Raw genomic sequence first — 21,162 nt, forward strand, 5'->3', positions numbered from 1 at the left:
AGATTCTTTATTTCCCCCTTCATGTTAGTATTTTTAATTTTTTTTTTTTTGGGTCCAGTTGTGGGGCCTGAATTCTGGGCCAGGGAGCTGTCTGTCCCTCAGCTCTTCAGCTCAAGGCTAGCACTCTACCACTTGTGCCACAGCGCCACTTCAGGCTTTTTTCTTTTTGCTTATGTGAGTAATTGAACCCAGGGCCTCATGCATGCAAGGCAAGCACTCTACCACTGAGCCACCTTCCCAGCCCCAGTATTTTTAATGTTATATATGTTAAATCATAACAAAAAGACAACAAGAACAATATGCAGTCCTTAGATTCTTTTTTGTATTTTGCAGTTCTAGAAATTGAACCCAGTGTCTTACACATGTGTCTTGTGTCTTACATAAACTCCTATCATTGTTATACACTGATCAGTTATAACTTTGATTTATACTGATATACATATATGCATGTAAATATATAATACAAAAATTATACACATGTATGTATATATATACACACATACTTGGGTGTAATTTATTTTTACTTGTACCTTGCTCTTATTAGGTAAATGCCCTTTTTCTTCAGCCATACCCCTAGCCATTTTTTGCTTTACGTATTTGCTTTAGGTTTTGTGTTTTTACTACAAATGCTTGGAATTGCAAGTTTCTGCCACCATGCCGGTGTGGTGGTTGAGATGTGATCGTGTTAGCATTTTTGTTTGGGCTGCCCCTGGAACTGTGACTGTGATTACATGCATACACAACCATACCCAGCCCAGGCTGGATTCATTTTGTGGGATGGTGGTAGAGCACAGGAGTTTGAACTGCCTTGTAGTTGGTAGGAAGACATGCTACCTCTGAGCATTTTTATTTTGTATTGACTATTTTGAAATAGAGTCTTATTTCCTGGTAGTTCACTTCTGAACTTCAGTCCTAGACTTACTTCAGTCTAACCATTGTAGCCAAGACATATGCACACCACAATCCTTTCTATTACAATCTCTCAGGTAGGATTTCAGATGTGAGTCAACAACATTTGCTACCAAGATACACTGTTTCCCCCTGTGCTGGTCCTGGGTCTTGAACTCAAGGCCTTGGTATTGTTCCTGAGATTTTTTTGAATTCTTTTTTTTTTTTTGCTTATGTGGTGCTGGGGAATCGAATCCAGGGCCTCATGCATGCAAGGCAAGCGCTCTACCACTGAGCCACCTTCCCAGCCCTGTTCCTGAGATTTTTTTTTCTTCAAGGCTAGTGCTTTACCACTTGAGCCACAGCTCCACTCTGGCTTTTTTGGTAAATTGGAGATAAGTCTCACAAACTTTCCAGCCCAGGCTGACTTTGAACTGAAGTACTCAGGCCTTAACCTTCTGTAGCTAGGATTATAGGTGTGAGCCACCAGTACCAGGTTCCAAGTTGCCTGCCTGCCTGCCTGCCTGCCTTCCTGCCTGCCTGCCTGCTTCCTTCCCTCCTTCCTTCCTTCCTTCCTTCCTTCCTTCCTTCCTTCCTTCCTTCCTTCCTTCCTTCCTACCTACCTACCTACCTACCTACCTACCTACCTACCTACCTACCTACTTTTTCTGTCGTGGGTCTTGAATTCTGCACCTGGGTGCTGTCCCTCAGCTCTTCAGCTCAAGGCTAGCACTCTACCACTTCAGCCACAGTGCTACTTCCGGTTTTCTGGTGGTTAATTGGAGATGAATCTCATGGACTTTCCTGCCCAGGCTGGCTTTGAACCATGATTCTCAGATCTCAGGAGGTTGAGGATTACAGGCGTGAGCCACCAGCGCCCAGCCCCAAGCTATATTCTTAAGTCAAACAAATGAGGTTACAAACTAGTATATAGAAATAATTCCATAATTATCTTTTCAAAAGGAATATTTACATACATATGCATAAGAGCACTATGTAGACTTTATTTCTGTTTTTAATTTTTAGAAGTGTATACAAAATTAAAAAATTTTTAAACTCTTTCAAGAGCACATAGTAAAAAAAAATTCTGTTTCCATCTCTTCCCTATTTTCCCCATAGACAATGAATTTCATTGACTTTTTCTAAAAATATTTATATGCATTCAAGCAAGTAAGTATATTAACATTTTATACTATTCACAGAAAAATTTTAACAGCGACTATCTCTGGAAAGTAGGATAAAGGAAAGTGATAACAAATTTTCACTTTAGGGCTGGGAAGGTGGCTCAGTGGTAGAGCGCTTGCCTTGCATGCTTGAGGCCCTGGGTTCGATTCCTCAGCACCACATAAACAAAAAGGAAAAAGCCAGAAGTGGCGCTATGGCTCAAGTGGGAGATCACCAGCCTTGAGCACAAAATTTCAGTGACAGTGCCCAAGCCCTAAGCCTTACCATTGGCATACACGCAAAGAAATTATTTTAAGTAAATATATATACTCATTATAGAAAATGCAAATGCCGGGCACTGGTGGCTCACGCCTGTAATCCTAGCTACTCAGGAGGCTGAGATCTGAGGATCGAGGTTCAAAGCCAGCCCGGGCAGGAGAGACCGTGAGACTCCTATCTCCAATAAACCACCAGAAAACCGGAAGTGGTGCTGTAGCTCAAGTGGTAGAGCGCTCGCCTTGAGCTGAAGAGCTGAAGGACAGCGCCCAGGCCCAGAGTTCAAGCCCCACAGCCGACCAAAAAAAAAAAAAAAAAAGAAAATGCAAATGCTATTAAAGTGAAAAAAAAATTTGGGGGGGGGGGGTCTGGTTGTGGGGCCTGAACTCGGCCTGGGCGCCATCCCTCAGCTCTTCAGCTCAAGGCTAGTGCTCTACCCTTTGAGGGGTTATTATTTCATAAGTCAAGTAATGACTATGTATTATTTGGGAAATGTCACCCCTTCACGTTCTCTCAGTTTCCTCCTCAACTTCCAGCTTTTTTTTTTTTTTGGTGCTTAATTGAAGAGTCTCATGGACTTTACTGCCCAGGTTGGCTTTGATACACAATCCTTAGATCTCATCCTTTAAAATAAATTTTGAGACTGAATCTCACACTGTAGTCGACGGTGACTTGACACTCACTATGTATCCCAGGATGGCTTCATACTCAGTACCTTCCTACTTCAGTTTCCAGAGTGCTGGGATTACAGGTGTCTGCCACCAAGTGGCTTAAAATTATTATTTTTTTGTTGGTTGTGGGGCTTGAACTCTGGGCTTGGGCACTGTCCCTGAGCTCTTCAGCTCAAAGCAAGTGCCCTACTGCTTGAGCCACAGCACCACTTCTGGTTTTTTTTTTTCTTTTCTTTTCTTTTTTTTTGGGGGGGGGTCCAGTCGTGGGGCCTGAACTCTGGGCCTGGGCACTGTCCCTCAGCTCTTCAGCTCAAGGCTAGCGCTCTACCACTTGAGCCACAGCGCCACTTCCGGCTTTTTTTCTTTTTCTTTTCTTTTCTTTTCTTTTTTGTGTTGAGGAATCGAACCCAGGGCCTCATGCATGCAAGGCAAGCACTCTACCACTGAACCACCTTCCTAGCCCAACACTTTTGGTTTTCTAGTGGTTTATTGGAGATAAGAGTCTCACGAACTTTCCTGTCCAGGCTGGCTTTGAACCATGATCCTCAGATCTCAGCCTCCTGAGTAACTAGGATTATAGGTATGAGCCACTGGCGCCTGGCTAATGTCATTATTTTTATGGTACAGAGATTGAATTTAGTGTCTCAGACTTTGCTAGGCTGTCACTGTAAGCTTGAACCACACCTCCAGCTCTGCTTTTTGTTGGTATTTTAGAGATGGAGCCTCACATGCTTTTCTGCCCTGACTTGCATCAAACCGTGATCCTCCAGAGCTCAGCCTCCTGAGTAGCTAGGATTATAGACATAACCACTCATGCTTAGCTTTAGAAAATAATTTTTAAAGAACATTTTCTAAAAAGATAAAAATTGTTACAACAAAAAATTACAGTCTTGAGGGGTTGGTAATGGTAGAGTGCTTGCCAAGCATGCATATTGCCCTGGGTTCAATTCCTCAGTAACACATAAATAGAAAAAGCCAGAAGTGGTGCTGTGGCTTATGTGGTATACTGCTAGCCTTGGGCAAAAGAAGCTAAGGGACAGTGCCCAGGCCCTGAGTTTAAGCCCCAGTACTGGACAAGAAATAATTACCGTCCTGGTAATCAGCCAGTTCTGAATTTGAATCTCAACTCTGATGTATTCATGTAACTTTTTTTTTGTGCCAGTCATGGGGCTTGAACTCAGGGCCTGGGCACTCTTCCCTGAACTTTTGTGCTCAATGCTAGTGGTTTTCCCCATGGAGCCACAGTGCCATAATGAACTTGAGATAAGAGTCTCATGGACTTTCTTGCCTGTGCTGGCTTTGAACTGTGATCCTCAGATTTCAGTCTCCTTAGTAGCTTAGGCCAATAGGTGTGAGCTACCAGCACCCAGCTTTTCATGTCACTTTGACAAGTTAATTGACTCATCTGTACTTCAACATCATTGTTATTTTTTTTTAGCTTGGACCATGTACTTTGCATATTTATTTATTTATTTATTATTGTGAGAATACTGTACAGAGGAGTTACAATTACATGGGCATCATTGTTATTTTATAAATGAAATTTACCTTAGGATTGTTTGGTTAAATGAGATATGTGTAAATTTTTGTTGTTGTTTGTTTGTTTGTTTGTTTGTTTGTTGACCATGGGGCTTGAATTCAGGGCTTGTGCGCTCTGTCCCTGTGATCTTTTGCTCAAGGCTAGTGCTCTACCACTATAAGCCACAGCTCCACTTCTGGTTTTCTGGTGGTTAATTAGAAATAAGAATCTCATAGATTTTCGTGCCTGGACTGCCTTTTTGTACCATGATTCTCAGATCTCAGTCTCCTGAGTAGCTAGAATTCAGCCACCAGTGCCTAGCACTGTGAAGTTCTTATCACAGACACATTGTATATGATCAATAAATGGTTGCCCTTATAAACCTTTTGATAAAGATGGAGACTAAAGGTGATGATGGGCTTAAGCTAAGTAGGTCAACAATAAACCCTGGAATATTTGAGAGATAGGCAGAAAAAGGCAGTAAGGGTTATCATCTGTACACTCAAAATGCTAAACAGCAGCCATCAAAAGCCAAGTATAAGAATACCTTAATAGTCTGTTTGTTGCAAAAGGTTCTCTTCCGATCACAAGTGTGAGTGTCGTAGGTCCATCTGACTGGAAAATAAGGTAACATAGCAAAAATAGGGCAGACTCAAAAAGCAGCAGAGGTATTCTTGGTTTTCAAGAAACTAGTTGCTAAAGATTAAAGAGAATGGAATTATTATGTGTATTTTTTTTTTAGAGCACCTAGTAGAGATCTCTTGGAGAGGAGAAAATTGAGTTTTTTTGTTTTTTTTGTTTTTTTACTTTTCCAGTTCAGGGGCTTGAATTCAGAACCTTTTGCTTGCTTGACTTGCTTTCTTATTGCTTATCCTCTACCATTCCAGTCCAGAGAGTTCTCAGTTTATGGTTACTGAGGATGCAATGAGTTATCTCCCTTTCCCCAATGTTTTCTCCCCTGTGCTGTTTCTGTTCTCTGCTACAGCTTTCATAAATAGAATCAGTTGATTCTAGAGAGTCAAGGTATATAAATATTTACAGATTATATATATATGAACTTTTTTCCAAATTCAATGGTTTGTAACAAGTAAAATGTAGATAAAATGATTTTGCTTGTGTGAAAGCTGAGTGACATGCAAGTTCATTATATATTTATATTTTTGTGTGTGTATTTATGGTTTTTCATAAGTATAAGTTAATAAAAGATCAAAGTATAAATAGCTATTTTTTATTGAACATCGTTTTCTGTGCCAAACTCCTATCTTAGCCATTTATATATGTTATTTTATTTAGTCCTCACAACAATCTTCAATATAGCTTCAATATATTGTGATTTATCTTAATGTTACTTGTGAAAACTGAGACCTAGACAACTTAACTATACTATTAGCTACCATTGGGCATTTTTGATGTGTTAAGATCTGCATTTGTACAGTTAATCCTCCCAACAACCCCATGAGGTAGAAAACAGGCCAATTTAACAACAGCCTATTTACCAAAAGACAATTTCAACAAAAAGTCTATTTGTTACATGTATATAAATATACTAATTTATTAAAAACTTTTAACTGTTTTATATTGTTTAGCATGTGTAATAGGATTATACTTTACTTTTGAATTATTTTTCATTTGTATATGTATATTTTTATACTTAATATTTGTGCATATTTATCAGACAGTGTAATGTTTGTTTTATAAGATACTGGACAGTAAATCAATTTGAGGTTTGTTTTGTTTTGTTTTTTGCCGGTCATAGGGCCTGAACTCTGGGCCTGGGCGCTGTCCTTCAGCTCTTCAGCTCAAGGCTAGTGCTCTACTATTTGAGCCACAGAGCCACTTCTGGCTTTTTCTGTTTATGTGGTGCTGAGGAATTGAATCCAGGGCCTTATGCATGCAAGGCAAGCACTCTACCACTGAGCCACTTTCCCAGCCCAGTAATTATTTTTTATAGTGAATACATTCAAGTTCTTCATATAATGTATCATTGTTAATTATAGTCACCTTACTATTCCACAGAAGCCCCAGAATTTATTCTGACCTTCCCCACTTCTTCCTATTCTCCTCAGTCTGGTAACCATTATTCTATTCTTACTGAACTTCTATGAAATCAACTTTTTTTTCAAATTTTTTATTGTGATTAAGTGGTTATATAATTTCCCAAATTGCACAGTATTGTGGGATAGTGAGGCTTAGTTAAAGTCACAAACACATTCTGACTTTCATGGGGCAAATTGTCTATCATGGGGGCTGGGAAGTTGGCTCAGTGGTAGAGCGCTTGCCTTGCATGCCTGAGGCCCTGGGTTCGATTCCTCAGCACCACATAAGCAAAAAGAAAAAAAAAGCCGGAAGTGGCGCTGTGGCTCAAGTGGTAGAGCGCTAGCCTTGAGCTGAAGAGCTGAGGGACAGTGCTCAGGCACAGAGTTCAAGCCCCACAACCGGACCCAAAAAAAAAAAAAAAAGAAAAAAAAATTGTCTATCATGGTCTATAACATTTATGAGTTCTATGAGCTTTGCAATACAGTTATTTCTTCCACATTGGGTGATATGTACATTTCTTTTGTTTTGCATAGCATCAGCTGTTCCCTCTTTCCCACTTGCTCCCTCCCTCCCATCGCTGCCATTGAATTGCTTAGTTCAACTTGATCAATGACCAGTGCAGCTGATGGGTCCCACTTTTGTATGTTTTTCCCTGATTCCCTCTAGTTCTATGTCGTCCTCCTGGTTTCCCTCCGGTGTGCACATTTATACCATATATGTGATCAGCAGCATGGGGTTAATTTAGTAGTGATTCGACCAGATGAGTGGAAGTCCTTTGTTTCTTAAGTCTTGTTAATTTTGTCATATCACCTTACATTTTGGATTTAACATCCACTTATCAGGGAGACCATGTGCCGTTTGTCTCTGCTCTTGGCTTACCTCGCTCAACATGATTTCTTCTAGCTCCATCCATTTCCCTGCAAATGCCATTATTTTATCCTTTCTAATGGCTGCATAATATTCCATTGTGTATAGATACCACAATTTTTTGATCCATTCATCTATTGAAATCAACTTTTTAAGATTTAATGCATGATCTCATGTAACTCTAATTTACATTTTACAGAATTAATAAATCTACAGGATTTTTGTAACCATTATTACAATCCAATTTTAGACCACTTCTTTTACGCCAAAAGGTCTGTTAATGTTTGTTTTATACCCATTCACATCCTAGCTTTAAGCAATCACTAACCTACTTTTTGTCTCTATATTTGTTTTTCTAGAAATTTCATACAAATGGGGTATCTGTGGTCTTTTTTTGTTTGACTTCTTTCACTTAGCAGATAATGATTTTGCAATTCATCTATAATAAAGCATGTATCATTATCTGGTGATTTTATTATATACTTTATAGATGTGCAACATTTTTCATTTATTCATTCATTTTGGTAGTACGTTGGCTTGATTTTAAGGCTTTTTGCTCTCCATTTTTTCATTATGTCTGTTACTCTGCACTTGAGCCATCCCTATATCTAGTCTTTTTTTGTTAGGATTATAGCTGTGATGCACTCTTGTTCCACAAATATGCTACATTAAAATGTAATTTATACTTTTTTTCCCCTAAGGCCAGGACTTGAACTTAGTATCTGACGCTTGGGCTAGCACTCTACCACCAGAGCCACACCTCCAACTCCATAATTTCTTGGATTGGTTCTACTTTGGAGCTCTTCTGAATAATGATGTTCTTTGCATTTGTATTCAGGTTTTTATGTGGACTTAAATCTTTGGACCTCACATAGAGTAAACTTGTTAGGTCTATGTGTAGCTTTTTAAGAAACTGGAAACATTCCAAAGTCTCTACCATTTTACATTTCTACCAGCAATCATGAGTTTCTCCATATATTTGGCTAACACTTGTTATTGTATTTTTTTGTGCTAGTCCTTGGGTTTGAACTTGGGTTGGGCACTGTCCCTGACATTCTTTTTCTTAAGGGTAGCACTCTACCACTTGAACCACAGCACTACTTCCAGTTTTTTCTGAGTAGTTTGTTGGAGATAAGAGTTTCTTTGATGTACTTTTCTGCCCAGTCTGGCTTGGAGTTGTGATCCTCAGATCACAGCCTCCTGGATAGCTAGGTGTGAGCCACCAATGCCTGGCTTTGTTATTGTTTTATTTTCTGATTATAGTCATTCAGATGGGTACAAAGTAGTATCTTCTTGTTTGTTTTTTTTTGTCTTTTTGGTCCTGGGCACTGTCCCTGAGCACTTCAGCTCAAGGTGAGCGCTTTACCACTTGAACCACAGCTCCACTTCTGGATTTCTGGTGGTTAATTGGAGATCAGAGTCTCACGGACATTCCTGCCTGGGCTGCCTTTGAACTGTGATCCTTACATCTCAGCTTCCTGAATAGCTAGGATTACAGGCGTGGGCCTTCAGCGTCTGGCAAATTGACTCTTGTTATAATTGAGTTTTCAGAGTCATTTAAATATTCTGTGTACAAATGATAAATAATTTGCAAACATTTCTTTAGCTTGACTTTTTACTTCCTCCCTCTTTCCTACCCGTTTTCCTTTTTTCTTCTTTTTTTTTCTTTCTGTTTCTAAAATAGGTGTAGTTCAGGTTGGCCTTAAACGAGGTCCTCTTGGCTCAGCAGTTTCCTGCTGAGATTACAGGTATATGCAACCATGCCTGGATTTTCTTCATGGTTTCTTTTGAAGCAGTAAAGTTACTTAATCCCAGATCAGAGAGGAATTGTCTTTTGATTTTGTCTAGCAGGTTTATAGTTTTAGCCTTTATTCTTAGATTTATGATATATTTTTATATATGATATAGGTTGAAGTCCACATTCATTTCTTTTCATGTGGATTGCTAGTTGTCTGTGCATCATTTTTACCTTAAATTTAATAGTTTATTCTGGACTCACAATTATGTTCCATTTATTTTCACCAGCATCACATTACCTTGACTACTATAGCTATATAGTAAGTCCTTTTAGAATAAGTTTATTGTTATTAAGGTGTTGTACAGAGGGGCTACTATTTCATAAGTCTGCTAATGGCTTATTTTGGACAATATCACCCCTTTATTTTCTCCCAGTTTCCTCTTCCCATCCTTGCCCCCAAGTTACATATGTCTTTTTCCACATAGTGTATACTGAATAGCATAGTTAACATTTGTTCACCCTTCCTCCCTCCCTTTTCAGCATGTAGTAAGTTTTGATTTGAAGTTTGAAGCAAATTTTCAGCATGTAGTAAGTTTTGATTTGAAGTTTGAAGCAAATTCTTGACTTTGCTCTTTTTCACAGCAATATTGGCTACTTTAAGTTTTTCCTTTACTGAGATATGTGTGTATGTATATATTTATATAGATATATACTTTTTACTATCATTTTTCAAAACTGGGCAGATTTTGATAGGAATTGCATGAATTTATAGAGCAATTTGAGGAGGTTTTCTATCTTACTTTTTTTTTTGGTAGTCACGATTGCACCTAGGAATTTGTACATTTCTAGCATGCATTCTATCAAAGAGCTACATTCCTAGCCCTGTCATCTTTATATTTCACATGACCCTTTTTGTGTACTCCCTGTTTGTTTCTCCAGTACCAAAAAAGCGAAGAATTTAACCAAGTCTCGTAGAGCCAAAATTGCAAAGAAGGCAGGCAAGTCAAAGTTGGTGACAGAACAGGTGATGGAAGATCAGTTTGACTTGGATTCAGATGATGAACTGCAAATTGATGAGCGACTGGGAAAGGAGAAGGCAGCCCTGATATTAAGACCAAGTGGGTATCTCTTCTTTCTGCCCTGACCATTTTACATTTGTTTTTTGTTGCATTCCATAGACTCAAGACCTTAGGCTAGAGTTTGTTGATATTTGATTTACCAGGCTATAGAGAATTCTGTTGTTTACTTTGCTTTAAAGATTTATCTTTGAGTTAATTCCTCACTTCTCTAAGTTGCTGGTTGTTATTAGTTCCAAGAAAATTGTAATCTTTCTTTCCCTTGAGGGTTTCACTTAGGTGCTAATCTTAACTTTATAATAATTCTTAGGTGCTAATCTTAACTTTATAATAATTCTATTCCATTGTGTTGTAGAATTTCCCCGGAAATTGCCCCGTGCGAAGCCTTGCTCTGATCCCAACCGGGTTCGTGAACCAGGAGAAGTTGAATTTGACATTGAGGTAGGATCCTGCCTGTGTATGGTCTTCTGTTCATTCTGACCATGGAGATTGAAGACAGATTGTTGTTATAGTTGAGGAAAAAGCTAAGGGATTCTGTGGATTCAGTTTCTGAAATACTATAAAAAAATGTTGCATGCTAAGTTCAGTGCAGCATATAAATTGGAGATTACAATATAGTTGAAATATTTTAAGGCAGTCTGATTAAACAAAAAGTATCTGATTTGAAATATTGGTGTGACCTTACACAAAGTATTCACTTTGCTGAGATCTCAACAACGTACAATTTATCTGTAGAATAGAAGGTATAATACGTCACAAAGATTAAGATTAAGATGAAAGAATGGTTATTATGATTTCTACTTTGTCTATACTTGGTGCTCAGAACATATTAGGAGTTATCAACCTAGATACTAGATATTATCAGTCTTAATTTGGAGATTTACTAGATCAATCCTGAACAAGTGAGGTGATAGGCTTTTTTTAACCAACAGGAAGACTATACAACCGATGAGGACATGGTGGAAGGGGTTGAAGGCAAGCTTGGGAATGGAAGTGGAGCTGGTGGAATTCTTGATCTACTTAAGGCCAGCAGGCAGGTGGGGGGACCTGACTATACTGCCCTCACGTGAGTATTGGCTTTCATTTTTGTTTTTACAGGCTAGTATTTAACACTACACTCCTCCTGTGCAAAGGGCTAGGCCAATCAGCAGATACTGAGCCATTTTTAAATTTTATTTATTTATGTATTTATTTCTGTTTTTTTTTTTTTTGTTTGTTTTGTTTTTGGTGGTGGGGCCTGAATTCTGGGCCTGGGCACTGTTCCTCAGCTCTTCAGATCAAGGTGAGTGCTCTGCCACTTGAGCCACAGCACCACTTCTGGCATTTTCTGTTTATGTGGTGCTGAGGAATTGAACCCAGGGCCTCATGCATGAGGGGCAAGCACTCTACCACTGAGCCACCTTCCCAGCCCTATTTCTGTTTTTTTGAGTCATGGTCTCATTATATGTCTCAGACTGTCCTTGAACTCAAAGTTCTCTTGTCTCAGCTCTTTAGTGTTGATGTTACAAATGTGCACCACCAAGTTTGGCTTACTGAGAGCCATGTAAACAGACCGAGCATTATCTAAGACAGTTGGGCTGAAAGAATAAGGTAGACATGAAACTTGTCTTGAGAAATTTAAGATCTGGCAGGGAGTGAGTGTTAGTAGTTGCAAGAGGAGCTAGAAGAGTCAGAAAGAGAATTATGTAAGAAGATGGTATAATGAAGCCCAACAAAATCTGTTTAAAAACTGGGGGAGGACTCAGGTACTGGTGATTCACAACTGTAATTCTAGCTACTCAGGGTTGAGATCTGAGAATTATGATTCAAAGACAGCCCTGACAGGAAAGTCTGTAAGACTTTTTATCTCCAATTAACCACCAAAAAGCCAAAAGTAGAGCTATGGCTCATGGGGTAGAGCACTAACCTTGAGCACAAAAGCTCAGGGACAGTACCCCGGCTCTGAGTTCAAGCCTCAGGACCAGCATAAAAGAAAAAAATTGAGGGAGGAACAATAGGCAAAAGGACAATAGATGGGGTTAGTATGATCAAAGTACAATATACATATGTATGGAAATTCCAAAGTGAGACAAATTGAAATACACTAATAAAGTTTTTTCAAGGAGAGTGCACATGGATCAACAGAAAGGAGAAACCCCCATTTTTGCCACATTTTCTGCTGTTTATAGAGAGCATTTTGGCAAGGAGGACTGCTTTTCTTGAAAACAGTCTTTGTTACTGTCTTGATCAGTTAGCTTGATTTCTAGTTTTCCACCTTAGATGATTTTCTCCTTCCACATTGGTCCCTATTGTTGTTATTCCCCTTTCCTCACTGTTCTGATAACTGGTTGGTTTCTTCCCATTAACTACAGAAGCTCCTTCAGCATTTCTCCTCTGTCCCTTACAGTGAGGCTCCAGCCTCGCCTAGCACTCAGGAGGCTATCCAGGGCATGTTGTGCATGGCCAATCTGCAGTCCTCATCGTCTTCCCCAGCTACCTCCAGCCTGCAGGCCTGGTGGACTGGGGGACAGGAACGAAGCAGTGCAAGCTCCAGTAGTGGTCTGGGCACTGTGTCTAGTAGTCCAGCTTCCCAGCGTGTCCCAGGGAAACGACCCATCAAGCGGCCAGCATACTGGAAACCTGAGAGCGAAGAAGAGGAAAATGCCAGTCTGGATGAACAGGACAGCTTGGGAGCATGCTTCAAGGACGCAGAATATAGTAAGGACAGCTAATTATGAGCAGCCAGCTAGAAGGGATCCCCTGACTCCCAATCTCAACCCCATTCCCAGGAAAGAGCAGCCAGTAATGAACATTAAGCCTGATAGTTTCTTTTAGCCATGTTTTCTTATTCTGTAAAATGGGGATATCTCACAGGTTGATATATGAATTGGAGATTATGCTTTCACAGAGCTCTTGACACAGTCTTGCTTATGGGAAGATGTCAAGAATAGTAGCTCTTTAATGAGCTGTCATCTGTTTTTAGTAACATCTAATTCTTAATTTGGCAACTCTTTCTCTCCTGCTTATTTACTTCTATCTCCTGTATTGTTTATGTTCTGTGTTAGCCAGAACTCCCTGCAGAGGTATACAGTCAGCTTTCCATGTATTTGGGAAAAGTTATATCTGTACAGAACATGTACAGACTTTTTACTTGTTATTTTCCCCTAACCAAAACCATATTGTAACAGAATTTATTTTGTATTAGATATAGCATGTGGTCTAGAGATGATTCCAGGTATATAAGATCATGAATATAGGTTATATACAAATATTATACCTTTTTATATAAAAGACTAGTATCCACAAATTTTGGTTGGGGATAAGAGTACTGGAAGCAATTTCCCTTGGATACTGAAGGACAACTGCACTGATCATTCAAAGGACTTTTACATCTAGAAAATGAGTCCTAAAAATTTAATCCTTTTTAAGGTAAGATTTGAATATAATAGTATAAAGCTCTGTTTTATATAATGTAAGAAATTTTATTAGTATTTCATAAATTACACCAATATTGACCAAGATTTAAACCCGAGAAAGCAAAAATTCCTCAGTTTCTTGTATACCTTTTCTTTTGATATGTCATACTTGTACAGATGGATGGATGGATTTCTTTTGTATGTGCTGGTCCTGGGTGTTGAACTCTGAGCCTGGGTGCTGTCCCTGAGGTTTTCTGCTCAAAGGTAGCTCTCTGCCACTTGAGCCACAGCTCTACTTATGGCTTTTGGTGGTTAATTGGAGATTAGAGGCTCACAAACTTACCTGCCTGGGCTGGCTTTGAACCATGACCCTTAGATCTCAGTGGCTTGAATTATAGGCATGAGCCACCAGCACCCATCAAGGTGAATATTTTTAATAGGTGTAGCTTAGATATCTTACAAGATTAGTACATAGAGATGTACTTAACCAATAAATAGAGATATACTTGCTGTCTAGCATCTTTAGCATTGATGTGTATCTTAACTGTTCCCTACTGGTTAACTTTAGGTTGTTTCTCAGTTTTTTGCTACTAACAAAATACTTCAGTGAAAAATCTTGTCATAACCCTAGGGCCCATAATGCTTGCTAATAGCATTCTAAAGCTTATAGGCCTGCTGAGTTGAAGGTTATGTACAAGATAAATGCCAAATCCCCTCCTAAAGGGAAAATGTATAAGCAGTATATGAGAATACCTGTTTCCTCACAGTGACACAGTATTATCCACATTTTTTTGGTAGTACTAGAATTTGAGTATCACATTCACTTGACTTACTTGGTCAATTGGTACCTACCTCTTTTAGCCACACCTCTAGCCCAGCCTTTTGCTGGAGTCTCATGGACTTTTCTGCCCTGGATGGCTTCGGTCTGTGATTTTCCAGATCTCAACCTTCTGAGTAGTTAGGGATACAGGCATACAACTGCTGTCTGACTTGTCAGCTTTTTAAATCTTACAGCAAGAGATATTTTAGTTTATTTTACATATTTACCATCTCTTCTTTATTCCTGTTTTATGATTTGCCTATATATTCTTTCACCTTTAAAAAAATTGTAGCGGAACTTGGGAACTTAGGTTTTCTAGGCTAGCTCGTTCATTTTTCTGTTGGGATTTAAAAATTGATCTATAGGTACTCTGTTAGATATATACATATGGTTAAATAGGATGAAAACCTGGGGCCTGGGAAGGTGGCTCAGTGGTATAGTGCTTGCCTTGCATGCGTGAGGCCCTGGGTTCAATTCCTCAGCACCACAAAAGCAAAAATAGCCAGAAGTGGTGCTGTGGCTCAAGTGGTAGAGCACTAGCCTTGAGCTGAAGAGCTGAGGGACAGTGCCTAGGCCCAGAATTCAGGCTCCACCACCGACAAAAAAGAAAAAGAAAAGGATGAAAACCTGGCCGAGAAAGCAAGGGCTTTAGTGTTGGAGCACATTTATATGTTCTGAATATGTTGACAATAATATAGTTTTTGTCTCATATTTATGCAGGCCTTCATATAGTTAAGCTTCACTGGGGAAAAGCAAGAACAGGGCAACTCTTATTCTGGTGCTACCAGTCATTCATCACTGAAGTGTCCAAGTCTTCTGGAAGACTCCTTACCTTACTTATATGTTCTTTTCTGAATCATAGTTGAGGGATTAATTTACAACAGGAGGTCTAATCTATTGCTCGCTCTCTTTTTTTTTTTTTTGAGAACTCTAGACTGGCCTGGAACTTACTGTATACCCTAGTTGGCTTTGAACTCTGAGTCTTTCTGCATACCCTAGTTGGCTTTGAACTCTGAGTCTTTCTGCCTTGAGTTCTTTTTTTTTTTTTTTTTTGGTCAGTCGTGGGGCTTGAGCTCTGGGCCTGGGCGCTGTCCTTCAGCTCTTCAGCTCAAGGCTAGTGCTCTACCACTTGAGCCACAGTACCACTTACTGCCTTGAGTTCTTTTTCTTCTTTTTAATTGTGAAAATACCATACAGAGGGGTTACAATTCCATGGGCAAGATATGCCTTGAGTTCTTAAATGCTGGGATTGCAAGTGTATGACTCCAGGCCTACTTGAATTATTCATTCCTCTTACAGCCTCTGGTGGAGTCTTATAACACGTATAGTGAAATCCTAACTTCTAGCTATCTTCCTTGCAATTTTCCATGATTTGCTCCTGTTTATCTTTCCCCCTTTTCCCACCCTTCTGTGTCCACTTTGATCACCTTGTGCTTTATTAAACCATCAACTAATCCTTGCCCCAGAACTAGAGCATAGGCAGCCCCTTTCAATGCTTTCCTTCACTCTTAATTTATAAAAAAAAATTTGTTTTCTTTGTTGTATTTTAGCATGTAGAAGATCAGATTTTTGCTAGGCACATTGACTCATGTCTGTGATTTTATCTATTTAAGAATCAAGATTGGAGGAATTGAGGTTTGAGAACAGTCCAGGCATAAATTTCTTGAGACTTCCATCTCAACCACTAACTGGGCACTAACTGGTACAGGCATTCAATGCCTGTTCTCCTATTAGCAAAGGATAGCACAAATAGGAAGATTGCAATCCAGGCCAGCCTAAGCATAAAGTGAGACTCTATCTCAAAAATAACCAACGCAAAGAAAAAGTAGCTGACAGTGCTTCAAGTGGTAGAACACCTGATTTGCAAGCACAAGGATCTGATTTCAAACCCTAATGTAAACAAAAGGAAAAAGATTTTGAAGCTCAGTGACAGAGAGCTTTCCTAGCATATATAAGGCACATAACAACCCCCCCCCCCCCCAAATTAACCAGTTATGCCTTTGTATTTTTTTCTGACTTGTATGTGAAGTGGATATGATTTAAGTGAAGAGTTAATTTTTAAACCATTTAGAAGTTAATATTTTCCTTTAAAAAAAAAAGAAAAGAAAAATGACAGATGCCGGTGGATCTCGCCTATAATGCTAGCTACTTGGGAGGCTGAGATCTGAGTATTGTGGTTTGAAGCCAGCCCAGGCAGAAAAGTCCGTGTGACTCTTATCTCCAATGAATCACAGAAAAAGCCAGAAGTGGCTGTGTGGCTTAAGTGGTAGAGTGCTAGCCTTGGGCAAAAGAAGCTCAAGGACAGAATCCAAGCCCCTGGACCAGCAAAAAAAAAAAATTGTAGCTGGTACTAGGGTTTGAATTTAGGGCCTAGGTGCTAGCCATGACCTTTTGTGCTCAGGATTAGTGCTCTACCATTTGAATCCCCATTCCATTTCTGGCTTTTTTTTGGGGGGAGGTGGTTAAGTGGAGATAAAGAGTCTCACAGAATTTCCTGCCTGATGGCTTTGAACTGCAATCCTCAGATCTCAGTCTGCTGAGTAGCTGGGATTACAGGCGTGAGCCACTGGCACCTAGCCTTTGTAATTTTTTTTTTTTTTGGTCGTGGGGCTTGAACTCTGTACCTGGGTACTGTTCCTCAGCTCTTCAGCTCAAGGCTAGTGCTCTACCACTTGAGCCACAGCACTACTTCTGGTTCTCTGGTGGTTAATTGGAGATCAGAGATCAGAGTCTCATGGACTTTCCTACCCAGGCTGGCTTTGAACAGTGAGCCACTGGTACTCAGCACCTTTGTACTTTTTATAGTTTTTTTTTTTTTTGCCAGTCCTGGGGCTTGAACTCAGGACCTGGGCACTGTCCCTGAGCTTCTTTTGCTCAAGGCTAGCACCATACCACTTGAGCCATAGCACCAGTTCTGTCTTTTTCTGTTTATGTGGTACTGAGGAATCGAACCCAGGGCTTCATGCATACACTGTACCACTAAACCACATTTTCAGCCTTTTTTAAAAATAATTTTTGTATCTAATATTTTAGATAAGAACTCCCTTTCATACCTCCTATCTAAAACCTGATTACAAATTAAATATTTAGCTCTTTTTCTCGAGTCAAGTTTTGTGAATTGTTGGAAGTAAAACTCTAACTTTTTCTCTACATGAGCAATCAATGCAGCACCATTTGTTGATTTGGTTATCATTATCGTCTTTGTTTGAAGTTCACCTATATGTGGTTCTATTTTAGTTAAAAATCTGTGCCTTATTAGCTATGTGGCTTTGAGTAAACAAGTTAACTCCCCGTTGGGAGCCCATGGGTTGGTGTGAGGATTAAGTAAATACATATAAAATGTTATTGACATTGCTTTACCACCTGGTAAGCCCTGAGTTAGATATTTTTAATATTTTATTTATTTTTATAAAATGTATTCCTTAAAAATCAGTCTTATCGAGGTTGGAAGTGTGGCTTAGTTGGTAGAATGCCAGCCAATGAGTGAAAGCATCAGGTATGGAGTTCAAATCTCAGTTTCAGACAAGAAAAAAGAAAAAAAAGTCTTGTCTGTTTATTGTAGCAATACTGTAGTTGAGTTACTATAGGCTTTGATTGTGATGGAGCAAATTCCCTCTGTAGAATGCAGTTGTTCTGTAAACTTTTATCATCTCTGGGCTAAGCTATGATTGGTATTAGGAAGATGCCAAGTTCCCCTGGCCACCCAGTCCACCTTCATCAGCTAATCACAACAACTTGCAGCCAAGACATCTGGACCTGGTTTAAGAAATCCTCTTAGAACAAACAGCTCACTCAGCCTCTGCTTCCTCCTCCCTGCTTTGTCCAGCAACCCCGGAGAGGCAGCTTAACAAAAAGTGCTTTACTTGTTCTTATTTTTTTCCAGACTGTACAGACAATTGATGAGCTTTTTCCATTCCACAGCTTGGAAGCAGCTTGTCAATTCTATTAGGATTTTTAAATTAAGATTTACATGTACAAATTATTTTTATGGAAAGAGCAAATCCTCTCTAGCATTAAACCCTAGGCTCAGGCATTCCCTTTCCAGATGTGCATTTATGATTGCATTTACTGAAAAAGGTGACAGCTTCATCAAACTAAAATCTAAAATATGAGCCAGATTTCATCTCTTTTTTTTATATTTGTTTGTAGTACTGGGGATCAAATCCACAGCCTTGCACATGCTAAGCAAGTGCTCTACCAATGAGCTATACTCTTAGACCCCCCTTTCCTATTTTAACACCGAGGGAAATGTTCTTGTAAATTCTTCATATGCTTTCTTAGCCCCAATCTCCTGTTCCACACATACTTAATTTTATACAAACAGGCTTGCACTCTTTTTCCTTTCTATCATCACATATTGCTAAGGCTTTCACTCTGGTTGTGAGAAAATCTACCACTAATTGGTTTAAAAAGCAAATGTTAAGAAAGATTACTTTTGAACTAATGCAACTTCTGGAACATGTACATCATTCCTCTATTTACCTTATGAGTATGAACAGTGACAAAACAGACTATTTTGTCTGTCTTTTATATAGTGTTTGTATTTATGTATTAGTTCTGGGGCTTGAATTCAGTGCCTAGGTGCTGTCCCTTATTATCATTTTCATTTATGGCTAGTGCTCTATGACATGGGCAACAGCTCCATTTCCAGCTTTTTGGTGGTTAATTGGAGATAAGACTCTTAAGGGTTTGTCTGTCTAAGTTGGCTTGGAATTATGATCATGACCTCCTGATTAGGAATACAGGTGTGAGGAACTGGCGCCTAACTTCCATTTTGTTTTTCTACTAAGAAATGGGATATATCCATATATTTATCTTTATTTTCTTCAGTTCATTAGTATTTTATTTTGATTCCTACTTAAAAATGTCATCTTTTTAATTGTGTGTGTGTGTGTGTGTGTGTGTGTGTGTGTGTGTGTGTGTGTGTGTAAATAATTGGCTATTTCTAATGTATAAGAAAATAGTTGATTTTTCCCATATTGATTCCTTCATTAGGCTAACTTATTAGTCCTATTAATTTTCTAGTTAAATATCTTGAGTTCTTGAAATAGGTGATCTGAGTGTCCTATATTAGTTAGGTAAGGTTACTGTAACAAAATGCCACAAACTTGAATGTCTTAAAAAACAGAAACCAGCTGGGTACTGGTGGCTCACACCTGCAATCGTAGTTCCTCAGGAGGCTGAGATCTGAGGGTCACAGTTCTAAGCCAGCTTGGGCAGGAAAGCCTGTGAGACTCTTATCTCCAATTAAACAACTACTCAAAAAAGCTGGAAGTGGTGCTGTGGCTCAAGTGGTAGAGCACTCATCTTGAATAAAAAAGCATAGGGACAGCCTCTAGGCCCTTGAGTTCAGACCCCAGAACACACAGACATAGAAACTTATTTCCTCGCTTTATTGTCAGGAAACCTCCACTTGGCTTGCAATTGGCCTGCCTTTTGACTTTCCACAGGGTTATCCTTTGTACACATAGAGCTATACGAGTGTCCTAATCTCTTTTTGTAAAGACACCTAAATTTATCTCAGTGGCTATCACAATGAATTAGGACCTATCCTAACAGCCTCAGGTTAACTTACCTACTTCTTGATTATTATTATTGTCGATCAAGGGACTTGAACTCTGGGGCCTGGATGCTGTTCCTGAGCTCTTCAGCTCAAGTCTAGTGCTCTACCACTTGAGCCACAGCACTACTTCCTTATCTACTTGAAATGCCCCGTGTGTGAATACATTCACATTGAGGTAGTGGGGGGTTAGGGTTAAATTATAAAAATTTTACGGAAAGACAATTCAGCTTATGACATCCTTTCTTTTCTAGTACTTATAACCTTGACTATAAAGGGGTTGTGCTGCAACTATTTCTTCATTTTAGTATTTAAGTCTCTTATTTTACTCACATAAAGTTCAGAAGAGTGTCTCTCTAGTTTAAGATTGAATAGTAGGTTTCAACAAATTCTAGGATTATTTTCACATGAATGTGTTTTTCTATTAATTCATTAATATAATGATTTAATTAATAGAACTGCTACTTTTGTATGGATATTTCTTTTCTTTTTACTTGTCCATTGTGGGGCTTAAACTCTGGGCTTGGGCACTGTCTCTGAGCTCTTCGACTCAAGGCTGCCACTTGAGCCACAGCACCACTTCTGATTTTCTGGTGGTTAATTGGAGGTCAGAGTCTCACAGACTTTCCTGCCCAGGCTAGCTTTGATCTGCAATCCTCAGATCTCAGCCTCCTGAGTAGCTAGGATTAGAGGCATGAGCCACCGGTGCCCTGCTTGTATAGTTATTTCTTAAGATGGTGTTGGACATGGTTTGACTATCTTAATTGATCATTATGATTTTAAAAGCTAGGTTTTAAAAAATATCCATCCAGGAACTGTTTATTTTCATTTCTAAGTAAAAGCTTAATGCTTTGAATTCACTCTTAACCACATTGGCTCCATTCACCAATTTCTGTTTTTGTGTGTGTGTCAGTCCTGGGACTGACAGTCCTGGGACAGGCCTGAGCCCTGTCCTTTTGCTCAAGTCTAGTGTGTGCTACCACTTGAATGTTAGCTCTACTTTTGGATTTTTTTAGTTGTTTATTGGAGGTAAGAGTCTCTTGGGCAGGCTTTGAGCTGCAATCTTAGATCTCAGCCTCCTGAATTGCTAGGATTACAGGTGTGAGCCACTGGCTCCCAGTATTCCACCAAATTTTTTTTTGGGGGGGTTC

General features: G+C 39.3%; 1 protein-coding gene across 10 annotated transcripts in view; it reads left to right on the plus strand.

Annotated features, from left to right (window-relative positions):
- Phf8 (PHD finger protein 8) overlaps positions 1-21,162 on the plus strand; it is a 112,123-nt gene that overhangs the window by 67,139 nt on the left and 23,822 nt on the right. For all 10 annotated transcript variants that reach the window (XM_042684845.1, XM_042684848.1, XM_042684843.1 and 7 more), the window contains 4 exons: positions 10,100-10,278; positions 10,592-10,677; positions 11,169-11,302; positions 12,623-12,933. In XM_042684845.1, the coding sequence (XP_042540779.1) occupies positions 10,100-10,278; positions 10,592-10,677; positions 11,169-11,302; positions 12,623-12,933 (710 nt within the window). The remainder of the gene's footprint in view (positions 1-10,099; positions 10,279-10,591; positions 10,678-11,168; positions 11,303-12,622; positions 12,934-21,162) is intronic.

Source organism: Dipodomys spectabilis, unplaced genomic scaffold, assembly GCF_019054845.1.
Source record: "Dipodomys spectabilis isolate Male_0828 unplaced genomic scaffold, ASM1905484v1 ptg000091l, whole genome shotgun sequence".
NCBI classification, from domain to species: domain Eukaryota; kingdom Metazoa; phylum Chordata; class Mammalia; order Rodentia; family Heteromyidae; genus Dipodomys; species Dipodomys spectabilis.